The sequence below is a fragment of the Microchirus variegatus genome (assembly GCF_963457635.1).
Source record: "Microchirus variegatus genome assembly, chromosome: 6".
Lineage (NCBI taxonomy): Eukaryota > Metazoa > Chordata > Actinopteri > Pleuronectiformes > Soleidae > Microchirus > Microchirus variegatus.
The window spans coordinates 718,903-742,744 of record NC_139807.1 but is presented as its reverse complement, the minus strand read 5'-3'; the positions used below and the strand labels follow the sequence as shown (position 1 = coordinate 742,744).

Below are 23,842 nucleotides of genomic sequence, written 5' to 3'. Positions count from 1 at the left end.
AAAGACACCTTGTATAATAACAATCTGACCTGTTATTAGTTACTTAATTAAAAAATAATAGCGCTGAACACGTCATGTCATTCCCTTGTAAATACAGACTGCAATAAAACAATTTCCTCCTCTTTTGGCAACAAGTGTGGCACTGATTAAGGATTAGCTAATTGCATGCTGTGCAGGGGGAGGTTATTAAAGGTGGTTTAGTTTAAATCACGGGGCACAACATGCTCGTTTTAATGAAATGCCAGTTTGTTGTGACACTGTTGTTAACATTTGGGTTGCACTGTTGTATGTGCAATAATAATAACAACAATAATACGTGCTAAATTTACTATTTTCATATGCAGTTAAAGTGTAATGTCATTTTCTATAACTGCCTTTTAGTACCAGGCAGATAAAATAATGTTTTTTTTTACATTTTATAAAGGGGTCTGATGTCTCCTGGAGCCAGAAGAAAAAAAAATGATAGTACAGGTATGAGGCACATGAGAGCCACAGAACAGGATATAAACTAAGCTGTGGCAGCTGCTGTGGTGATAAATCAGGACGACAAAGCACACTGTCGCGTCATAACAGGGAGCATATTTCATATAGAAAAACTAAACCAGGTCAAGGTTTCCGACAACTAGGGGGCACACGTCTGTGTGTGTCTGTGTGTGTGTGTGTGTGTGTGTGGAAAAAGGTCACAACCGAACTGAAGAGTTGCTCAAATGACTCATTCACATAAAGGTAGCCTGTAGTAACCAATTAAGAGGATCAGGAATGAATTTGCTGGGTTTATTGAAAATATGTGAGCCTCTTAGGGAACAATAAATTCAAATTTAAACCAGCGCTCCTGTGCATCCTCTTCAAGGCACTTACGACGATGCAAAGCGTGATCTATAAATGCTCAGATCCTCATTATTTTCTGTCAGGTTCGCGCTCAGAAACTGCTTCTTGTTTTTCTCAATGCTGCTCTGGATGTGGCGTGAAAGTGTTCACGCTCCTCAGGAGGGCGGCTCGTGGCAGAAAACATCCCGAAAAAGAGTTTGATGCCGACAGACAAACAAGCCCATGTTTGTGTTTTCATGCTTCGCTGCAGCATTACTGACGAAAATCACTCCTCAAACGACTAAATTTAAAACAAATCAAATTCAACACAGTCTGCGAAGCCTGTTCTGCAGATGTTATCGTGTTATTATGAGTTATACTTGCCATGTGTGCCATCACTAAAATACAGAGTAAATATTATACCAACATAAAGGAAGAAGGGGAACAAAGCTTCTACAGGAACAGACCTGTTCTCGTTCTCCAGGCGGGCCAGGGTGCACTGGAGCTGCTCCTGGTCCTGGTGCTCCAGGTGAGCCAGCAGCATGTGTTGTCCACAGGGCGAGTCCTGGTCCAGGGCTGGGCTGGAGTGACGCAGGAGGTACTGATCTTCATCCCTGAGTCCCCCACACAGGAGACAGCACACTGAGCCACCAGCACACAGCCACCAGCAGCACAAAGCAGAGCCCTGGACAAGCACACAGCCAAGAAGCAAGGCAAAGCAAAGCAGGACGAGCAGTGACAGGATGGGACACAACGGGACGGGACACTATGGCAAAGTCATAGTGCTGTGCGAGGTTTTCATTTGAAAGAATAAATGTTCTGTAGCCAAACCTGCTCACTATACTCATTTGCATTCAGTGCAAGACAATAATAATACAGTCATAGCCCAGACAATGAAACCGCTATTGATGACGGAACAAAAAGTTTATAGATCCATGATGGTAAAAACAATAAATGCATCTATAAATGTTCTAATTATTTACTGGGACGACAGCTGTTTGTCAATTTATATGTCGCAATAATGCATAGGGCTATTAAAACAGAGAAAAGAAAAACGAGTTTATTGATCCAAAGTTAAAAAGCGAGTTAAAAGCTTTGCATTACTGTGGCACATTAAACATCACAGAAATATCTATGAGCCCCGCTGTAAAACTGCAGTGTGTATGTTTTCATTATGAACGAACTGCCACTGTCAACCGAGTTCACACAACGCTGATTTAACCAATCAGCTCTGGGTGAACTCAGTGTTTTGGAGGGAAAGCAGAAGCATAACAACTACGTCAGTAAAGAGAGACGGCACCAAACTTCTATATACACTACTCACAAAAAGTTAGCATGAAAAGTTCATGCTACAGTGATTCTACCATGAAAGCAGGACATTTAAGTAGAAGGATGCATTGGTCATTGCTTCATCTCAAACAAGAGCTAACAACAGTGGTGGCAAAACCACAACAACAACAAAAATCTCAATGTCTCAAAAACTTGATCAATTTTAAAGTGTTGTCTTGGTCTCTGAAGACGACTTTTTGAAAACAAATTGTTATTGAAACAGAACTTTTAGTGGTTTAATAACAATTGAATTACTCCATCAGACAGTTGCTGTGATTTTTGCAGTTGAACCGCACGTTATTATTCGAAGTACTGAAACATTGGACAATCGGACATGTGCATTCCAAAGTTTAGAGAAGGTTAACTTAAGTTCACCTGTTGTAAAGGTTATAGTGCATTTTAGCTGCATTCTGAAATTCAATCCAAAAGCCAAACATCTCTAACTTTTTGTGAGTAGTGTATATATATATATATATATATATATATATATATATATATATATATATATATATATATATATATATATATCTCATGACATGAGACACGATATCGTTATATGAAAAGTTGTTGTAAGGCAGCACTATACTGTAGCACTAATCAGGGTTGGGTACCCGTTCATAATTAAACCGATATGTTACCGGTATCAAACAGTATTTTGGTACCGGTACCGAAATATTGCGGCCTTATTTCGGTACTTTTTCAGTTGTAAAAAAAAGTCTACAGTTAATTAAGACGATTTCAGAACAGTAAATAAATAAACAAACGTAAATAAATATTAAAATAGAAATAAATATAGAACAAGACCTCTCTCTTCCCCAACCAACGCTTCTTTTTGTGTTTCTACCAAACAAGTGTTTACACAAACAGCTGTGGACTGTGAGCTAACAACCGGCCGAAAGGTATAGCCACACGGCTAACGCTAGCACACAGACGGCAGGCTAACGACAAGCTAACACTTTTTGAGGAGTTAGCTACTACTAGCTACCAACGCTAGTAGTAGCAGTACTCCTACTAGCGTTGGTAGTCACTTTCCACGGTACAAGCTCCAGCATTTACATACACATAAATACCGTGTTTGAGCAGGTGCGTCAGCAGGTTTGCGGTGTTTCTGTTTCCCTCGGCCCCGCCTAGCATTTCGCGTCGTAAATATGACTTTGAGCGCTGTCCGTGTCTAACTTTCGACCACTTCCGGTTCGCCATGATTGCTGCCGTGCTCTAGTCTCGCGCGCACCTCCCAGACAAAAATTTCGGACCGATTCATTAAAAGTGAACTCGGTCGCACTTTCGTCTCACAAATATATGTATAATTACTCAAAAATACTTATTTTTATATTCTTTTATCTGTTATACCTGATTTTAATGTATGTGTGTGTGTATTGCGAGTTGACCCTTTATTTCTTCTTCGTGGGTTTTTGTTATAAATATTGTCTTGACCCCTCCCTCTTCCCTTTCATTTTATGATCTAAATTCATTCTGTTGTTGTAATGCATTTTTGCTGTTGAATCCTGTTTTAATCAGTACTATTATTGTTTTATTCATGTATTTCTTTTTTAGTTAATGTCCATTGTGTTCTTTTTAATTTTGAGGCCTCGTTACTGATTTGTGTTTTTCATATATATATTTGTCCAAAATCAGTAATTTTTTCTTGGCTGAAAAAAACCTGAGTCCCACCGGTTACATAAGCATATGAGTAAAATATGTTCCTTAAAATCAGTTTTGTGCCAACCAAAGCAATTATTTTCATACAGCCAGAGAGTCCTCAGAGGCATCTACTAGGAAATATAAACACGGTAGAATTCTGACCACTATTTGAAGAATGTCGGTGTGGAATTTTTGGACCAGCCTGGTTTTTTTCATTTCCATGTCAATTACCTGGCAACGAGCGGCGGCAGCGACTACAGAACAATGCATACAGGTGGTGCACATGAAGGTCTGGACACACACACACACACACACACACACATGGTGTGGTTCAAGACAGAAGAACAGCATGATGCCAAGCAAACACCAGCTGGAGACACAGATAGCACAGCAGTATGTACAGAGCCATGCGGCAGCGCTGACAGACAGAAGGTCTGCTTCGCAGAATAAGAACAACAAGATACAAGGGCACACATACACAAAAAAAAGGCAGAAAACAACAGTGCAACAGGCGGAAGTGAAGTGTCATGCATACATACACACACTCACACACACACACACACAGATGCCATATTCCATATACACACGATACACTGATATAAACACCTTTTTGTGCTTTTTCACCAAAAACAACTCTGGATTACGCGCAGACGTGTGGTGAAATGGAGCTGGTCTAAAGTATAATAAGCAATATACTAGCAATAGCTAGCTCAGGTAATCGCTATGCAGCAAGAAGACCTGGCTTCCTCCGTGTTCTCTGGCTTTCTCCCACAGGATAAGGTCAAATCGGACACTGTAAATTGACCGTAAATGTACGTGTGAGTGTGAGAACGAATGGTTGTTTGTCTCTATGTGGCCCTGGGGTTGAACTGGCGACCTGTCCAAGATGATGGACCGGTCCACTCTTTTTACAGCCTTATAAACTTTAGACGTAGCACGTTACAACAAAGAGTCTAAAAGAGAGTGAGTCGCCTAAGTGTGGCACCGCGGATAAGAGGAGCGTTTGAGCGTCAAACTAGCATTCATGTGGCGTCATTCTCAGCTTTCCCTGAGAGCAGATGCATTAAAAAGAAAAGAAATAATGAGTCTGCTTCACTACAGTCACTCTCACACTCACACACACACACACACACACACTCACACACACACACACACACACACACACACACACACACACACACACACACACACACACACACACCTGATTCTCTAAAAGATCAAACATCTCACACACACACACACACACAGCTGCTGGTCATGTAACTTTCACTTGACTTCAGAGGGAGGAGGAAATGCTTAACAACTCACACACACAACACACAGCTGCTGTCAACAACACAAGATATGGACGACGCTCACACAAACGCAAAATCTCGCGCACAAAACCATGAATCACGATACTTTGTCAGATCACCGCAAAACGAGGATTCACTTTACCGACTGCAAACATACAACCCCCCCAATTTCTCTCACTTCTTTAACCTCATCACTCCATGCTAGCTTATAAACACACGCACACGCACACGCACACACACACACCTGCCTCTCGCTCTCTCTTTAGTGTGTTTCCACCCACAGCAACAGACTCTAATCACAGCAGGCACAAGCGGGATAACAGGGGGTTCTGTTCGCTGTGGGTCATTTTCATTATGTGGCTGATGTGATCGCCTAATCTTAGCCCAACAGTGGAACATGCATGAAGAAGCCTGAACGTGTACACACACACACACACACACACACACACACACACACACACACACACACACACACACAGAAAGAAACAGTGCAAGCAAAACACACAAAATCTCCATGAAAGGTTACAAATGTAATGGCGAGGGTTTGTAGCAGGGGGCGACAGTGGTGGCATACTCACAGACTTTCATCAGGAGACAGGCTGTCCGTGAAGAATGAACAATTCTGGCTCTCCATTTCTGCAAGTCTATACATATATATGAACACACACACACACACACACACGTGACACACAAACACACACATATACAAACAGACACACAAAGAAGGGAGGAAAAAAAAGCAGACATTATCACACACTGGGGAAATACGTTTCACCAAATACAAGATAAACCTAACAATCACAGCAGTTTAGCTGTTAAGAAGTATTGATAAGACCTAAGACCTTTGAATATTATGGATGGCAACTGAGCAACAAGCTGTCAAAAAAAACAAAAAACTAAAAACACCTGACTGACAAACTGCAGAGCGGCAGAAATCACAACTGAATAAAAAACCTGATAAAAATAAACACAAAGCCTTTAAGAAAATAGTGTGCTGCTGTCCAGGACCATGGACAGAGACAGTGGTGGATGTGAGAGAGAAGCGTGTGTCTTTGCAGGACCATGGACAGAGACAGTGGTGGATGTGAGAGAGGAGCTGCTGTGTGTCTTTTCAGGACCATGGACAGAGACAGTGGTGGCTGTGAGAGAAAAGTGTGTGTCTTTCAGGACCATGGATAGAGACAGTGGTGGATGTGAGAGAGGAGCTGCTGTGTGTTTTTTCAGGACCATGGACAGAGACAGTGGTGGCTGTGAGAGAAAAGTGTGTCTTTTCAGGACCATGGACAGAGACAGTGGTGGCTGTGAGAGAGAAGCAGAAGCAGAGTGAGCTGCTGTGTGTCTTTTCAGGACCAGGGACAGCGCTTGTGGTTCTGCATCATGTCCTGCCGACTCTCCGTGGACAGCTGTAACGCGCACACACTCACACACTATAAGCCGTTTCACTACGACATCAAATCAAATGTGCTGTGGTAGGGAAAAAAGTGAATGTGTTATGTTTGACGGCATAAATAAATAAATAAATAAATAAATACATAAAAAAAAAATTCACAGCAGGAAGAAAAAATATCACCCTGCTGTATGAAACACGTCGTAAAGATGAGAACATGGCTGAAAGTTGGATCCATGCATGGATGCTATATGTGATGCTTAAAAAGGATAAGGGATAAGCAAATATCTTAAAGAGACAGTTCAGGGTTCCACCTCTGTTTACGTATACAATATGCTAAGCTAGCACTCTTGCTAGTGGGTTAGGGTCACAAGATAATGGCAGCATAATCGTAGATCAGCGACTCCAGCATGTTGTGATGCAAAATCGCCGATCTTCTCTATGAACGTTGGTGCAACAAATTCAGTTGTCTTCAGTTCAAATCAGTCACACATTTAATTTATTTGGAGGCTCCCCCGCTGTTATTGCAGATATTTTTAAAAAAAAGGTCCATAAAACTTTATGGACCACAAAAACTGTGGAGAATATTTATGTTTGAATGCATACGTTTGCAGACGTCACTCTGGAGACACTAAAGAGATTCTCCTGCCAGTGTGAGCTCATGTGTGAACACAGCAGGAGAAACGCAGCGAGTGAATGGAAGGCAGGCTAAAGCCAGGACGCACTCTCTCACCTGGATCAGAGATCAGCAGAGAATTCTCCTGCTGCTGTGAACACATCTCAGCCAGACTATAATATCTCCCTGTGCGTTCGTCACAAGTGAGCGGCAAACTCCGGAAACTGTCTGGAGCCAAAATCTGCAGACATCACATGTCTGAGAACAGCTTTAATAAAAGACTCTCATGGACCTGCACCTGGCTCACTTTGGAGGAGTGCAGCTGCAATTTTCGGCGCTTCACGGCTAATTATGATAATAATATTTATAAGTAGAACACAGTCTGGGGACTGGCTGCCTTGCATAATAAAACTTAATGATTAGTTATGGGCTTTTTGTGTGTGTGTGTGTGTGTGTGTGTGTGTGTATGATGTGTAGTTGTGTTAAAGCCGCACTGTTTAACGTTTGGTGATGTTATTATTCCGAGTTCTTCATCTGAAAACATGCTCTATCAAACAATACTATCAGACCTGAGCAGCACAATTCACTTGTGAGACTTTTCACGATCGCTTCTTTGTGTTTTCAGTCTGACACGAGATCACAGCTACACTGCCGTTCAAAAGTTTGGGGACTATTCTAGCTGCAAACGTCTGATTTTTAATGGAATATGTACATAGGTGTATAGAGGCCCATTTCCACTGTTCTAATGGTACATTGTGTTTGCTAATCACGTTAGAAGGCTATTGGATGATTAGAAAACCCTTGAAAACCCTTGTATTTGGAATAAGAATCATTATTTCTAATCTTGTCAATGTTTTGACTTTTCTATTCATTTTGCAACTCTTTTGATGAATAAAAGTCTGACTTTTAATGGAAAACACAACACAAATTGTATAGGTGACCCCAAACTTTTGAATGGTAGTGTAAACTGAGAAACACTAAAACATAGAAACACATGGAGCTGTTGAGCTGGGTTTGAAAAGGACGTACTTCTTCCTTCACAGCCATCATTACGAGCAGCAGCATCGTCACGGGACCACAAAGCTGATTTAAATCCTTTTGCTTTTCCTTGACTGAAAAGAAAATCCTCCCTCGTCATCACCTTTGCCACCGCCGCCTACGTACAGCGCATATATACTGTACAAATCGCATAGCAGAATGCAACGAGGCCACTCGTTCTCTGGCCTCAGCTAAAAGGTAACGTATGGGAAGACGTGATCTATAGAACAGACGTAGGCAGAGACGGGGTTGAGTGAAAGTTAATTCAACACAAACTGCTGCAGTTCTCCGAATATCATGTTAATGAGAAATATATATGTGTATGTGTATCACTGTTAGATGATCAAAAGATGGGTTTCCTCCTTCAAGACGGGCAATTAACCAAATGTTCTAAGGCTGGCAGCTGCCCACATACATACTTAGGCATGCATGCGTCATATTAATGCAATCTTTAAATCTGCACTGCAGCTTCTCCGACACTAGAGTTGAAACAATTAATCTATAATTAATCGATTCATCGGTTTTTCATGATCAAAACAAGATTTCTGATCGTTTTAGCTTCTTAAATGTGAATATTTTCTTGGTTTCTTTGCTCCACATAAGAGAGAAATCATTAAAACTGAATCAGTTTGGTTTGTGGACAAAAACAAAGACATTGGAGAACATCGTCATTTCCAGGTTTGACAAACACTGATCAACGTTTTTTAACATATTATGGACCAAACAATTCATCAATGAATCGAGAAAATAATCGACATATTAATGGATTACGGAAATAACGGTTAGTTGCAGCTCTACCCGACACACACTCATGCACTCTGTGCTCCATCATCTTTTACAGAGTGTCATCAGGTGAAAGAGTGAAGGATAGATGGAGGAGGAGGAGGAGGAGGAGGGAGGGAGGGAGGCGAGTGATTTAGTGGCTGTCAGGGAATGTCCGTATCACATCCTCGTTTCTCTCCGGTGTCCGGCGAGACCCGCAAAACGCTGAGAAATGTAGGATTTATACGCGTGTCCCTGTGAGAGGCCGGGCCTGTGTGAACCTGACCGCTCATAATTCAATCTGAGAAACACTCTGCGATACAACAGGCAAAGCGAGGAGGAACGTGCAGCGAGAGTAATTGGAGATAATGGAGAGCGAGGTTTGCGCGTTTGGCTTCAACGTCGACGGACAGAAGAGGAAATGAAAAACAGAGGATCTGAGCGGTTGTTTTTACTATCTCCTTCTCATCCATCCTCTATATATATATGACGTCCAAGCAGTGCTGATGATGAAAGGAATCATCAATTCTAGTCCCTGCATCGATATCACGGGGGAGGGGAGAGGGAAACAGAGAGAGAGAGAGAGAGAGAGAGTGAGTGAGGGAAAGACGGAGGAGAGGACGGTGTTTTTGGCATGACGACAGATCTGTCTGTTTCTCACGCCCAGACATCAAATACCTTGTCTCCTTTGAGATGAGTGGGGGGACTATAGTGTCTGAGTGGACTTAAGAGCACTTGACAAACACAAACACACACAAAAACATACACACACACACAGACACACACACACATCCATTTAATTTATAATTTTGAGAAATTAAGTTTAGACACTGACCTTGCAGCGGGGAACAACTACACAAAGCCTTTAAGAAAATGTGCTGCTGTCCAGGACCATGGACAGAGACAGTGGAGGACGTAAGACAGAGAAGCGTGTGTGTTTTCAGGACCATGGACAGAGACGGTGGAAGATGTGAGACAGAGAAGCGTGTGTCTTTTCAGGACCATGGACAGAGACAGTGGTGGACGTGAGACAGAGAAGCACGTGTCTTTTCAGGACCATGGACAGAGACAGTGGTGGACGTGAGACAGAGAAGCACGTGTCTTTTCAGGACCATGGACAGAGACAGAGAAGCACGTGTCTTTTCAGGACCATGGACAGAGACAGTGGTGGACGTGAGACAGAGAAGCGTGAGTCTTTTCAGGACCATGGACAGAGACAGTGGTGGATGGGACCACTTGAGGTTCTGCATCATGTTTGGGTTCACTTAGAAATGTACACATTTTTTAAAGAAAAGCACTTTTTTCAATGAATATAACATTAAATGAATCATAAATACACTCTATACATTGTTAATGTGGTAAACGACTATTCTAGCTGTAAATGTCTGGTTTTTAATGGAATATGTACATAGGTGTATAGAGGCCCATTTCCACTGTTCTAATGGTACATTGTGTTTGCTAATGGCGTTAGAAGACTATTGGATGATTAGAAAACCCTTGAAAACCCTTGTATTTTTACAGACAGAGAAGCGTGAGTCTTTTCAGGACCATGGACAGAGACAGTGGTGGATGGGACCACTTGAGGTTCTGCATCATGTCCTGCCGACTCTCCGTGGACAGTGCACCGCACACAGACGCACACACACTCTTTCACCACACGGGGATGGTCAATATTTTCCATTAGTGTTTCTTTCTGGAAGTTATGAACAACGTGGGGATATGGATTCACATTAAAGGAATTATGACTTGTGATTTATAAGAGAGAAATAAAGAAAGAAAAAAGAAAGAAAGTTGCCTGAGCTGCAGATAAAGTAATCTCCATTTCCATTATAAAGATTGTCTACTTGTGTTTTGATAGGATTCAGCTCATGTTGTAAAATAGAAACAAAAACACTGTACTACACTGTGTCTAAGTGTGTTGTGGCTGCTGCTGCTCATACATTTCCAGCCAGCATAATTCATTAAAAAGCAACTGGAGCGATGAAATACTGCTCAATCAATTCCACATGGTAGTGGGACAAAGACAGAAACACACACACACACACTACAACAATATAGTGGACAGGTTAAAAGCACTCTCATTATCTCGGCCTCTCATTCATCCATTCATTCATATCCACATTATAACATTGGCAAAGTGCCGTGTCATACAAGGAAGTGGCCTGTAACGACATATGAGTCACAGCTGGAGTTCCCTGTTCTGCCCAAGGACATGTTGATGTGAAGCTTCAGAGATCAAGAGTCCCCACATCACATGGAGCTTTATTTAATGTATACTACTGTTCAAAAGTTTGGGTTCACTTAGAAATGTACACATTTTTGAAGGAAAAGCACTTTTTTCCCCAATGAATATAACATTAAATGAATCATAAATACACTCTATACATTGTTAATGTGGTAAACGACTATTCTAGCTGTAAATGTCTGGTTTTTAATGGAATATGTACATAGGTGTATAGAGGCACATTTACACTGTTCTAATGGTACATTGTGTTTGCTAATGGCGTTAGAAGACTATTGGATGATTAGAAAACCCTTGAAAACCCTTGTATTTTTAATAAAAATACTGTGCTTTGCACTAGCTTAACGCATGTTTTAGTATAAACGTTCATTAATAACAGATGAACTGAACATTTACGGACAGTTCTTAATCACTTGTGAGGACGTTTGCAATAAATATTCAATAAAGTGAATTCATCCGCCGCTAAAAATGGTCCGCAAAGATCTACAAATCTCCAGAAAGCAGCTATTAAATAATAAGACAATTGAAAGCACATCATAATTAAGAAAACCATTACATTATGTTATCAATAATTCATTGTGCTGCAAATCTACAAGAGGAACATAAGCTGGGATTTTTCTATGATAATATCGACATTGTAGTAGTCGTTATATTGCGCTATTATTATCCCTTTAATAATTGATTCCATGGAGCTCATGAAAGATAAATACGGAGTGCAACGATTCCAGGGCTCCGTCTCTATAATAACGCATCGCACAGTAATGACAATTGCATGAAAAACGAAGATTTTCTGATGCACACACACACGCACAAAAAAATTATGGTTGAGGAAATCCACCGTGTCCACTTCTCAGTTTCTGGCCTCCTGGTTTATTTCACTCAGTGTATTCTATGGATTAAGAGTAAAGACAGAGAAGTGTGTGTCTTTTCAGGACCATGGACAGAGACAGTGGTGGATGTGAGACAGAGAAGCGTGTGTCTTTTCAGGACCATGGACAGAGACGGTGGAGGATGTGAGACAAAGAAGCGTGTGTCTTTTCAGGACCATGGACAGAGACAGAGAAGTGTGTGTCTTTTCAGGACCATGGACAGAGACAGAGAAGCGTGTGTCTTTTCAGGACCATGGACACAGACGGTGGAGGATGTGAGACAAAGAAGCGTGTGTCTTTTCAGGACCATGGACAGAGACAGAGAAGCGTGTGTCTTTTCAGGACCATGGACAGAGACAGTGGTGGATGTGAGACAGAGAAGCGTGTGTCTTTTCAGGACCATGGACAGAGACAGAGAAGCGTGTGTCTTTTCAGGACCATGGACAGAGACAGTGGTGGACGTGAGAGAGAAGCAGTAGCAGCAGACCACAGTAATGACAATTGCATGAAAAACAAAGATTTTCTGATGCACACACACACAAAAATTATGGTTGAGGAAATCCACCATGTCCACGTCTCAGTTTCTGTCCTCCTGGTTTATTTAACTCAGTGTATTCTATGGATTAAGAGTTTGTCTTGGAGCAGTTTGAGTACAATGGTATAATAATATAACAAGGATGCGACGACAAAAATACGTAAGCAGGGAGAAAGGAAATCAGGGGACAAGAGGTGGAAGACAATAGGAGAGGAAGGAAGGATCAAAGATATACGAATAATGAGAGAAAAGGGCAAACGGAAAAAGGGGAAATAAGGTGGATAAAAGAGGACAATTGGGCCTTTTCTCTTGTCGGTGTGTGTTCCCTCTGCTTTGGCAGGACAAAGCAGTTGTATGCAAGATCCTCAGGGAGGTAATACACAATACCACACACACACGCACACACACCCACACACACAGAGAGCAGCCAGGAGTGTGTGACTTGAGCACTGTGGCCTGTTTCTAACCTGTCAGACAGACGCTAATCCACAGCGGCAGCTCCCATGTGACCAATGGGCTCATTGCCTTAGCAAGTGACAGTTTGCTATAGGCACGCTGAACCCCCCCTGACCCGCACAGCTGCACAGCTGCACACACACACACACACACACACACACACACACACACACACACACACACACACACACACACACACACACACACACACACACACACACACACACACACACACACACACACACACAAAGAACAATCACAAACTGCTCAGCTTTGTTTGTGTGGGGGAATCAGAGTGAAGGTAACTGCTGGGCACTGGTCTAGATCCTGCGTCGGGTACAGTGCACCACGCAGCCAAATCAATACCTCAATCAATTTGCGGCGAAGTCTAAAGGGTGACGGAGCAGAGGAGGCAGGGGGAGCAGCGAGGTGGACGCCGCGGTGAAGTGAATATCAAGAAGAAAGCAGGGAGGGAGAGAAGGAGGGAGGGACTTAGTTGTAATTATTTGATAGAGTGCACTGAGTCACAAACCTGCTGGCGTAATGTTCAATTCTGCTGTGAGTGTCTGCATGAGGCAGCTTGGGCGAGGAGCACGGCCTGTGGACAAAAGAAGGCAAACATCAATACGTAGCGCTGTGACTGTGGTCACAGTGAGACGCGCGAATAATTGCAAACCGCCCACATCATTAGGACAAGTTTTCTGCATAAACGGGAAAAAACACTCCTGTACTGTGTGAGTACTAAGCAAAGCAAAGAAGTGCAGCAAAGTTCCACGTAAAGGCACAGTAGGTAATATCTGCACTCGGATCAAAACAATAACAAGGCTTCACGACGATTTCGTGATCTCAGGAAGCAGCATGGGCGTCATGGGAGTTGTTGCTTCTTTGAAAAAATACACACAATAAAATGCAAAAACAAAAGAAGTAGCGTTGAATGTATTTCCTTCCTCACTCTGATGTTTCCTGGTTGTTACAGCGAGGACAGGTAAAGTGGATATAGGGCTGCACGATTACTCCAGATATTCGAGCAACTCGCTTACAAAAACTCTGCCTCGAGTATTTGTTTAATTCCTATCGTTCGGCCCAGGGATCATTGTTCCACACGGACCGTTTTAGCAGACGCACGCCGCACATTTGGATATCAGAAAATGTCCAAAGTGTGTGTTAAACAAGAAGCTAACATGAAGCAGTGTAACCACTGTAAACTACAACTGGCGTAACCACAACAGCACGTCCTCAATGATTCAGCATCTGAGCCCAAAACATCCTGTTGCTAATGCTAACGCTTCAGACACTAACACTGATGTTAGCTGATGTAATGTAGCTTACTAGGGCTGCAGCTATCGAATATTTTTGTAAGTATTTGACTGATAATTCCACAGATTAAAAAAAAAAAAAAAAAAAAAATTAACAATAATAATTTCGTGTTTTGCGTCCTCGATTAATCAACCAACCAAAAAATTGGTTGAATACTCGATTACAAAAATATTCAATAGTTGCAGCCCTAAGTGGATTACATCGTCCAAAAATAATGAAACCATTACCGTGAGTAGAAAACATATGGATTTCTCTGGATTTAAAGAGTGTTGGAAGTGCAACACTCCACAAAATATACATCATTACTCTGTGTGTGAAATGTTGTACAACTACCGTTCAAAAGTGTGGGCTCACCTATACAATTTTTTTGTGTTTTCCATTAAAATGAATAGAAAATATAGTCAAGACATTGACAAGATTAGAAATAATGTCCTTCGACCTATGTACATATTCCATTAAAAACCAGACGTTTGCAGCTAGAATAGTCGTTTACCCCATTAACAATGTATAGAGTGTATTTATGATTCATTGAAAAAATAAAGTGCTTTTCCTTCAAAAAATAAGGACATTTCTAAGTGAGCCCAGACGTTTGAACTGTAATGCGTAACAGCAGATAAACTGCCCTGGCACGATAAGTCGTCAATAGCAGGACAAGTTTGTATGTGTGTAATTGAGAGACGTCTGTGTGTGTGTGTGTGTGTGTGTGTGTGTGTGTGTGTGTGTGCGTGACTCACGTCTCTGAGCTCTCAGCCTCCAGCACTGATTGCACTGGCAGGTAACCTCTCTGCGGGTGCTTGGTGAAGTACTGCTTTGACCTGAACTTGTTCTTCAGAGTCTTGGCAAAGTCCCTCATCTTCTCTCCCGAGGTTGTCTGCAGTGTGATTTATGAGTCAAGTGGGTGGTGGTGGTGGTGGGGGGGGGGGGGGGGGGGGGGGGGGGAGGAAGGGGGTGAGACGTGATGGCGGCGGCGGCGGGAGAATGAGTGCAAGACAAATTACACAGTTTAGGAGTTTCTTGGAAATGTTGCTTTCTCTGAAATGACCTCATGTGAAATCTGTCCACTCTGTCTCACGGCAAGTTCATCTTGGACTTTACTTATTCCTCCATCTGCTTTACTCGTTCCACTCCTGCTGCTTCCTCTCTCTCTCTCTGTGTCTGTGTTCATTCAAATCAGCTCCCTGGCTTCTGCTCGCTCTGTGATAGCAAACCCCCCCCACCCCCCCCCAAAAAAAAATCCAAGGCTGCTCTGAAAACTGAATCTGGAAATTGAACAGACATTAAATCTGGCACCATCTCAGCGCAGTCAAGCGAGAGCTTCCGCTACAGAATTAACTTCAGAGTGAGTACGCGATTGCTTAAGACTCTGCTTTTATTGGGGGTTTATTCACTTTTGGCAAATGTGTGCCAAAAAAAAACCGATGATAGCACCGAGTGGCGTTGAAGCTACGCGTGAGGCAGACACTTACACTTAGATAATGTGGGGTTTTACAGTCTGGAGGCAGCAGATAATTGTAGATTTTTTTTTTTCTTCATACGACTGAGTTTTATTTGTCCCCCGAGACGCCTCGAGTTTGTCTTCAGTTACGCTCAAGCATGACTTTAATGCTGGTCTTACCGGGGTGTAGTACTCCATGATGGGGTAGTGCAGCTTCTTTCCCTTGGTCGTGCGGCCGGTGAGGAAACACGTCTGACAGATGTCCACGTTGAACTGCTTCAAGCTGCGATACCTGTGTCGAGATCAATGTGAGACGAGAGAGGCTGAAGTGATGTTTTCAAGAGGACAGACAACGCAGGAGTGTGTGTGTGTGTTAGCAGCCAGAGCTGCAACTAACCATTAGTAATCGATGAATCGTTTGGTCCATAAAATGTCAGAAAATGTTAAAAAACGTTGATCAGTGTTTGTCAAACCTGGAAATAACGATGTTCTCCAATGTCTTTGTTTTTGTCCACAAACAGAAATGATTGAGTTTTAATGATTTATTTGTCACGTGGAGCAAAGAAACCAAGAAAATATTCACATTTAAGAAGCTAAAACTAGTGCTGGGCAAGTTAACAGCGTCAGCGTTAGCGCACATTAGCACACATGCTATGTTTCCATGACGACTGAGCAGAAAGAAAAAGACGAGTGTGACGTCGTGTTTACGTTCCCCCCGCACCAGAGTCCAGGCACCGTTTACCAGTTAGCTCCGTTAGCTGCGTTAGCTCCTTCAGCACCGTTAGTGCTACAAATGTGGGGTATGTGTGCCTCTGTTTTTAAAGTTTAGCGTTACTTTAGAGACTCATTTAAGAAGCTAAAACAATCAGAAATCTTGTTTTCATCATGAAAAAAAGCTTCAAAACGATTAATCGATTATCAAAATAATTGACGATTCATTTAGTCATCAATTAATAATCAATTAATTGTTTCAGCTCAATATCCAGCTGCTGTTTTCTTAGCTCCAGAAACTCAAGAAAAACATTTATGTAGTCAACTTATTCATAAACTTTTACCCAGTATGAGACGTTGGTTTTTATCTTATTTTATATTTTTATTGTATGACCTGTTTATTTGTGTTGTGCAGTATTTGTATTGTTTTATTATTTAGGTCACACGTTTGTATGTTTTGTATTTTGTTTTATTTATTTATCTCTCTTTGCTTCAGCTGTGAAAATAAATAATAAATAAAGTTGGATTGGAGTTGGAAAAAGCAAGAAAACACCAAGTGCCACGATTACTGTAAAAAACAACAACAAAATTTTCTCTGCTTCACGAGTCACCAGCTGTAATTATGGTACAAAAATACTACACATTTTCACTGAAAAAAAAAACATATTGTACAAAGTGTTTTCTTTAAGTGTTTTTTACAGTTTTATTTTTAACTTTAAGAACCCTTTGACGCCGTATTACTACAATTAGGCGACGGGAAAATCACAATATGTCGTGATTACAGAAATCACGACATATTGTGTCCCTCACCTTCACACAGAGAGAGAGAGAGAGAGAGTGGTGGAGAAACGCTGCAGAGAATTCTATCCACAAATATCCAGAAAACACCACCACAATCACACTGACCTGAAGCCTTTGATTGGACACTGTTTACAGACGTAGCATTTGGCCTGGTGTTTGGTCGACTCTGCTGCAGCCACGCGGTGGAGGACGGGCAGCCAAACCATGGACTGTGGCTCCAGGCTCATCCACTCCAAGAAATGAGACACCTCGATGGCAGGTTTACCCGGAGCCTGGAAGAGAAAGAGTGTGGAGAGAGGAAGGTAAGAAAGAGAGGAAGACAGAAAGAAAGAAAGAAAGAAAGAGAACAGGAGGCTGTAAACAAGCCAGATATAGAGCAACAGCAGGCGAGAAGGTACACGGTGTAATAAGAGAAGGTTGTGCTTCCTCTTCTAACTGTGGTCCTGAGGTAAAGACATGTCATCAAAGAGAATAGAGATGATGGGAGAGCGACATAGAGATGAAGGAAGAGAGGAGAAGAGACGAGGAGAGAAGAGATTAGAAGAGAGGAGATGAGATTAGAAGAAATGAGATTAGAAGAGAAGAGACTAGAAGAGAAGAGTCTACTTATGAAATGATACTGGACTCTACAACACCATACTGGACTTGAACGGACTGGACTTGAATGGACTGGACTGGAATGGACTGGACTGGACTTGAATGGACTGGACTGGAATGGACTGGACTGGAATGGACTGGACTGGACTTGAATGGACTGGACTGGAATGGACTGGACTGGACTTGAACGGACTGGACTTGAATGGACTGGACTGGAATGGACTGGACTGGAATGGACTGGACTTGAATGGACTGGACTTGAATGGACTGGACTTGAACGGACTGGACTTGAACGGACTGGACTTGAATGGACTGGACTGGAATGGACTAGACTTGAACGGACTGGACTTGAACGGACTGGAGTTGAACGGTCTGGACTTGAACGGACTGGACTTGAACGGACTGGACTTGAACGGACTGGACTTGAACGGACTGGACTTGAACGGACTGGACTTGAACGGACTGGACTTGAATGGACTGGACTTGAATGGACTGGAATGGACTGGACTTGACTGGACTGGACTTGACTGGACCACATTCTGCAGTTGTTGAGAATTCCAGAAAGTGGGATAAAGAGGAAGTTCGACCTAATAAAAGAACGAGTCGCCAAGTGCTGACAATCTGTGATGTGCTAAATTCTCATTAAGTCTGAATCAGAGATGCATTAAGAGGTTGATTTCCCTGAGGCTTCGTCCGCTGTTCAAGCTGAGTAGCATAATAAATGTGAGGTGTGTGTGTGTGAGTACATGTATTTAAATCTTTGCGGGATCCAAAAAACCCCATACAAACCTGTCCTTGTGAGGACATTTTGACCACCACACAACTTTAAATGGCTTAGGGAATGCATTATGTCTCTGATGTGTCCTCACTAAGATATAAACACAAGTGTATGGAGATGTAAAGTGTCCAGGGATGAAGGAGGAACTCTTTCCCTGGTGTCAGACTCTCCGGCTTCGCTCAAACAGCAGCCACTTGCACAGCAAACACCTGAGTTTGTCTCTGATGCATCACACAGTAACACACGGAGCAGCTGCCAATGTTTTGGACATCATTAGGTCACATACACATCCATTTATCCATTAAGACGCCAGCGTTTATAGCTATAAATATTCATATTTGTTATTCTGCCATTTCATCATCATCATCATCATCATCATCATCATCATCATCATCATAACCATAACCATAACCATAACCATAACCAGTTAACCAGGTCAAAAGGTGAACTCACGACATCCATCCAGCCATTTTCTACCGATGTGTTATCCTCCAATCTCAGCTGACATAGGGCCATAAGTACTAGTAAAGTATGTTCTACTAGTAAGAGCAAGAATGCTCACCAGTAGTACTAATGAGATCGAAAATGTCCATGTGTCATGCACTAGTAGCCTCCTGGACACCAGTAAAGGTCCAAATGTTCACTAGTATTACTAGTAGACATGTTGATACTTACTAGTAGTACTAGTGGGTCAAAAACATCTTACTAGTACTACTGGTGGATATTTTGGCTCTTACTAGTGCTACGAGTGGACATTCTTGCTGTTACTAGTAGCACTAATGAGGTAAAACATAACTTACTAGTGCTACTAGTGGGCATTGTGGTACTTACTAGTAAGGTCAAACATCTTACTAGTACTACCAGTGGACATTTTGGCTCTTACTAGTGCTAAAAGTGGGCATTATTGCTGTTACTAGTGTGGTACTTACTAGTTTGGTACTTACTTGTAGTACTAGTAAGGCTAATTACTAGTAGCACTGGTCTGTTACTAGTAGCACTAGTGAGGTAAAGAATTCCTTACTAGTGCTAGTAGTGGACATTTTTGCTGCTACTAGTGCTACGAGTGGGCATTCTTTCTGTTACTAGTTTGGTACTTACTAGGAGTACTAGTAAGTAGTACTACTACTTACTAGTAGTACTAGTAAGGTCAATTACTAGTAGCACTGGTCTGTTACTAGTAGCACTAGTGAGGTAAAGCATTCCTTACTAGTGTTAGTAGTGGACATTTTTGCTGCTACTAGTTTGGTACTTACTAGTAGTACTAGTAAGGTCAAAAGATCTTACTAGTACTACGAGTGGACATTCTTGCGGTTACTAGTAGTACTAGTAAGGCAAATGTAAATAATGGTGAGGTAAATAATGATAATAACCACTTTGCATACACGCAACACCTTTTTTCACCTGCTTTTCTAATCAATCTCAAGTCAACATCGTCTTTCTTCCCCCGCAGATGTGACGCTGCAGCGAAAACCTCGTACCAACACCTCTTAAAACTTATGTCATGACTCACTTCAGAGCCGCATTATTCACGTCACATTGAGATTTCAATTACGACTAAAAGCCTCGACGTGGAGCTGCTGTGCAAACGCCGTGAAGAGATTTTAATCAGCCGTAGCAGATACAGTGGAGCGTGGACCAGAATGAAGTGCATACAATTATCAGCGTCTACCAAAGAAAATAAGGGAATTATCTTCCACATGTTCCCAACAAGTGAGTAATTATCTGGTGTTAAACATCACGCGGTGAAGTTCATGCGACCTGCACTGAAGAAGCGTTTAGACGAAGCAAAAGAGGGAAAGACTACGCGAGGTAATGAATGTCTGCTCATGTGCTCTGCAGGATGACGTGACCTCGCTTCATCAAATATTATATCACATCCGATTTACCACTAGATCATATTTAATGCACAACTCTCCCAATTAAACTGCACCTATGGTCCACGTATGGGGAAGTGACAGCGTGCGTTTACCAGCCACTGAGTGTGTTTTATGCGCGTTTAAAGCAGTGAAATGTAATATTAATGAGATGTAATGTTTGTAAGGCAACACGCCGGATGAGTCCGGGCTTAATTCTAACTTCTTCATTTCCTGACATGGTGCATTTAACGTCTCTGCCTCTGCTGAAAGAATCAAACCCTGCTGACGTCAGTGAAATACAATTCAGGCTTCACATCGCTGGCAGCTTCCTAATGTGGCGACATCATTTTTTCATACTTGGGTATGTTTTTGATGGTGGAAGCGTCTGAAGGCCATTTATTTTTCAAGTTTTTAGTCTTTTAAAATTCTGTTTCTGTATTTGTAAGAGTGAGTCGGCACAGAAGACGACGTCTGATCTTCCTGGGGTCACTTCCTGCATTTTAGAATAGTTTGAGACGCAGTGAGGGGAAAAAAAAGTTTTTTTTAGATTTCTGCACACAGCTATAGATCAGTGTGTTGTAAAATTTGTTGTTGACTCGTCAATAAATGAGTTTTTTCGAGGTTGCAGATTCTCACTCGAGCTGTTGATAATCAAACCACAGCACGACAAGGCTCAGCGCTGGTCAGTTAACCAGGTCAAAAGGTGAACTCACAGCATCCATCCAGTCATTTTCTACCGCTTTGTTATCTTCCACACGAGGGTCACTGTGCCAATCTCAGCTGACATAGGGTGATAAGTACTAGTAAAGTATGATTTACCTTACTAGTACTACTAGTAACAGCAAGAATGCTCACCAGTAGTACTAATAAGAGCCAAAATGTCCACGTGTCATGCACTAGTAGCCTTCTGGACCCTACTAGTAGCTCCAAAATGCCTACTAGTAGCACTAGTTAGGGTCCATATGTTCACTAATATTACTAGTAGACATTTTGATACTTACTAGTAGTACGAGTGGGCCAAAAACATCTTACTAGTAATACTAGTGGACATTTTGGCTCTTACTAGTACTATGAGTGTGCATTCTTGCTGTTACTAGTAGTGCTAGTAAGGTAAAACATAACTTACTAGTGCTATTAGTGGACATGTTGGCCCTTACTAGTAGTACTAGTAAAGTAAAACACATCTTACTAGTTCTACTAGTGGACATTGTGGCTCTTAATATTACTACGCGTGGGCATTCTTGCTGTTACTAGTAGTACTAGTAAAGTAAAACACATCTTGCTAATACTACTAGTGGACATTTTTGCTCTTACTATTACTACTAGTGGGCTTCTTGCTGTTACTAGTAGTACTAGTAAGGTAAAACATACATTACTCTTACGAGTGCTACTAGTGGGCATCTTGGCACTTACTAGTAGTACTAGTAAGATAAAACATCCCTTACTAGTGCTACTAGTGGACATTTCGACTCTTACTAGGAGGACAAAAATTGGACAAGTACATGGACCTTAAGTCCGATATCATGGATATTGAAGCTCGCCGGACAATCCTATGTGCGCACACGTGCGTAACAAAGTGTGTGAGTGTGTTTTCATGTAGACTGGTGTGACTCCGCCCCCTCACCATGCGGAAGCAGCTCCGGACGCTGGGCTCCACGTTGCTGCCTCCAAACGCGGCCACCTCTCCCAGCTGCCGGGGGATCTGGATGGCTTCATGCAGCAGCAGGCTGAGGTGACGCTGGTCCGTCACACCTCCAGGTCCGGACACCTGATGGAACAGGTCTGCAAAAAATTTGCAGTTTGCATGAGTTATGCATCGACTAAAGTGATCATACAAACTCATCGTGTGTGTGTGTGTGTGTGTAAGCATGGAAAAACATTTGCATCTACATTCATGTGCAGAGCTTTGAGTTGAGATCATAAACATCATTAAAGCTGCAGTGTGTAACTTTTTTCGTTGATGTCATTATTCTGCTTCAGTTTGTAAGAACATTTTAAAAATAAAAACAGCATGAATTCTGAAATTAAAGTCATATACTGAGATTAAAATAATCAGTCAGAATTCTAAGATTTAATAAAAAAACCTTATTCTGGGATTAAATAAAAAGTCAGAACTCTGAGATTAAATTCAGGATTCTGAGATTAAAGAAAAAATCAGAAATCTGAGATTTCTGAAGTCCGACTTCTGACTTTAGTCTCAAAATTCGAGATGAATTCAAGATCAAAGATAAAGTCAGACTTTAAATCTACATTAATTCTCAGGTTAAGATTAAAATAGATTAAAGTAATAATTCTGAGATTAAAGAAAAAGCCAGAATTTTGAAATGAAAGTCAGAATTCTGAGATTAAATTAAAAAGTCAGAAATCTGAGTTTAATCCCAGAATTCAAGATTAATTCTCAGATTAAGTAGATTAAAGTTATAATTCTGAGATAGATTAATTCTAGATCAAATAAAAAGTCAGAATTCTGAACTCTATTTCCGAATTCCTGCTGTTTTATTTTCTTTCTTTCACTCATTTTTTAATACATGTGGCCCCAATACTCTCCTGTAAATTAGGTCTATGTAAACCCATCTGAAAACGGGCTCTGTCAAGCAATACTATCCGACCTGCCTGTGTTTGTGTTTGTATACAGTGCCAAAGGGGGCGTCACACTGCTGTACTTCTTGGTCTTTGTAGAGCCGTATCGCTTTATTAACACAACGCTGTGTGTGTTGCCTCCGTTTGTCTCGACATAAAACAAAAAGCAGCAGTGAAATGTCAGCGAGTGACGCGAGAGAAACGCCACAGAAACACAGAGAGATTCATGTGGAACTGAAAGGCTTAATCAGCTCAGTGTGGAGTCGTTTGCCAGCGGTTTTATTCCAACAGACACTTGTTTCTATTTTAAAGCTTTATCAATTAAGAGGTTCTGCAAAAAATAACCTGTCAGCATTCAAATAAACACTATTTGTTGGGTTTGTCAGTGCGTTATTAAAAGGTCTCGCTGCTTCTCTTTGGAAATGAAAGAGCTGTAAAAGTGATGTCTTGTCAGGTTCTGAATGAGGCGTTTTTTTTCTTCTTCTTCTTCTTCTTCTTCTTTTTCTTCCTCCGAGCTCGCAGCATCGCCGCCTGTCACAGAAGAAGATGAATGCTGACAGGCGTGCGAGGGTGCTGCACAACGCCAAGCCCTCTTCTCTGTGTACTTATTCAGCCCGACAGGGACAACACTTGGCTTTAACACCCACATGTTAAACATCCTCCTCCTCCACTGCAGAGTCCTCATTACCAGAGCTGTGTGAGATGTGCAATGTCCACATTTAAATGTTTTAGCTGGAGATGTTTTATAGCGTCGCAGTGTGACACATGATGCAGTAATGCGTATAATGTA

The 23,842-nt window shown here is 41.8% G+C and overlaps 1 protein-coding gene across 1 annotated transcript in view; it reads right to left on the bottom strand.

The window, feature by feature from the left end:
• The window catches only part of drp2 (dystrophin related protein 2), a 100,318-nt gene that overhangs the window by 3,831 nt on the left and 72,645 nt on the right, over positions 1-23,842 (bottom strand). Inside the window, exons 13-19 of the mRNA XM_083891527.1 lie at positions 22,097-22,254; positions 17,347-17,513; positions 15,910-16,021; positions 15,029-15,165; positions 13,510-13,575; positions 5,651-5,716; positions 1,275-1,421 (exon numbers count right to left, since the gene is read on the bottom strand). Of these exons, the coding sequence (XP_083747653.1) occupies positions 1,275-1,421; positions 5,651-5,716; positions 13,510-13,575; positions 15,029-15,165; positions 15,910-16,021; positions 17,347-17,513; positions 22,097-22,254 (853 nt within the window). The remainder of the gene's footprint in view (positions 1-1,274; positions 1,422-5,650; positions 5,717-13,509; positions 13,576-15,028; positions 15,166-15,909; positions 16,022-17,346; positions 17,514-22,096; positions 22,255-23,842) is intronic.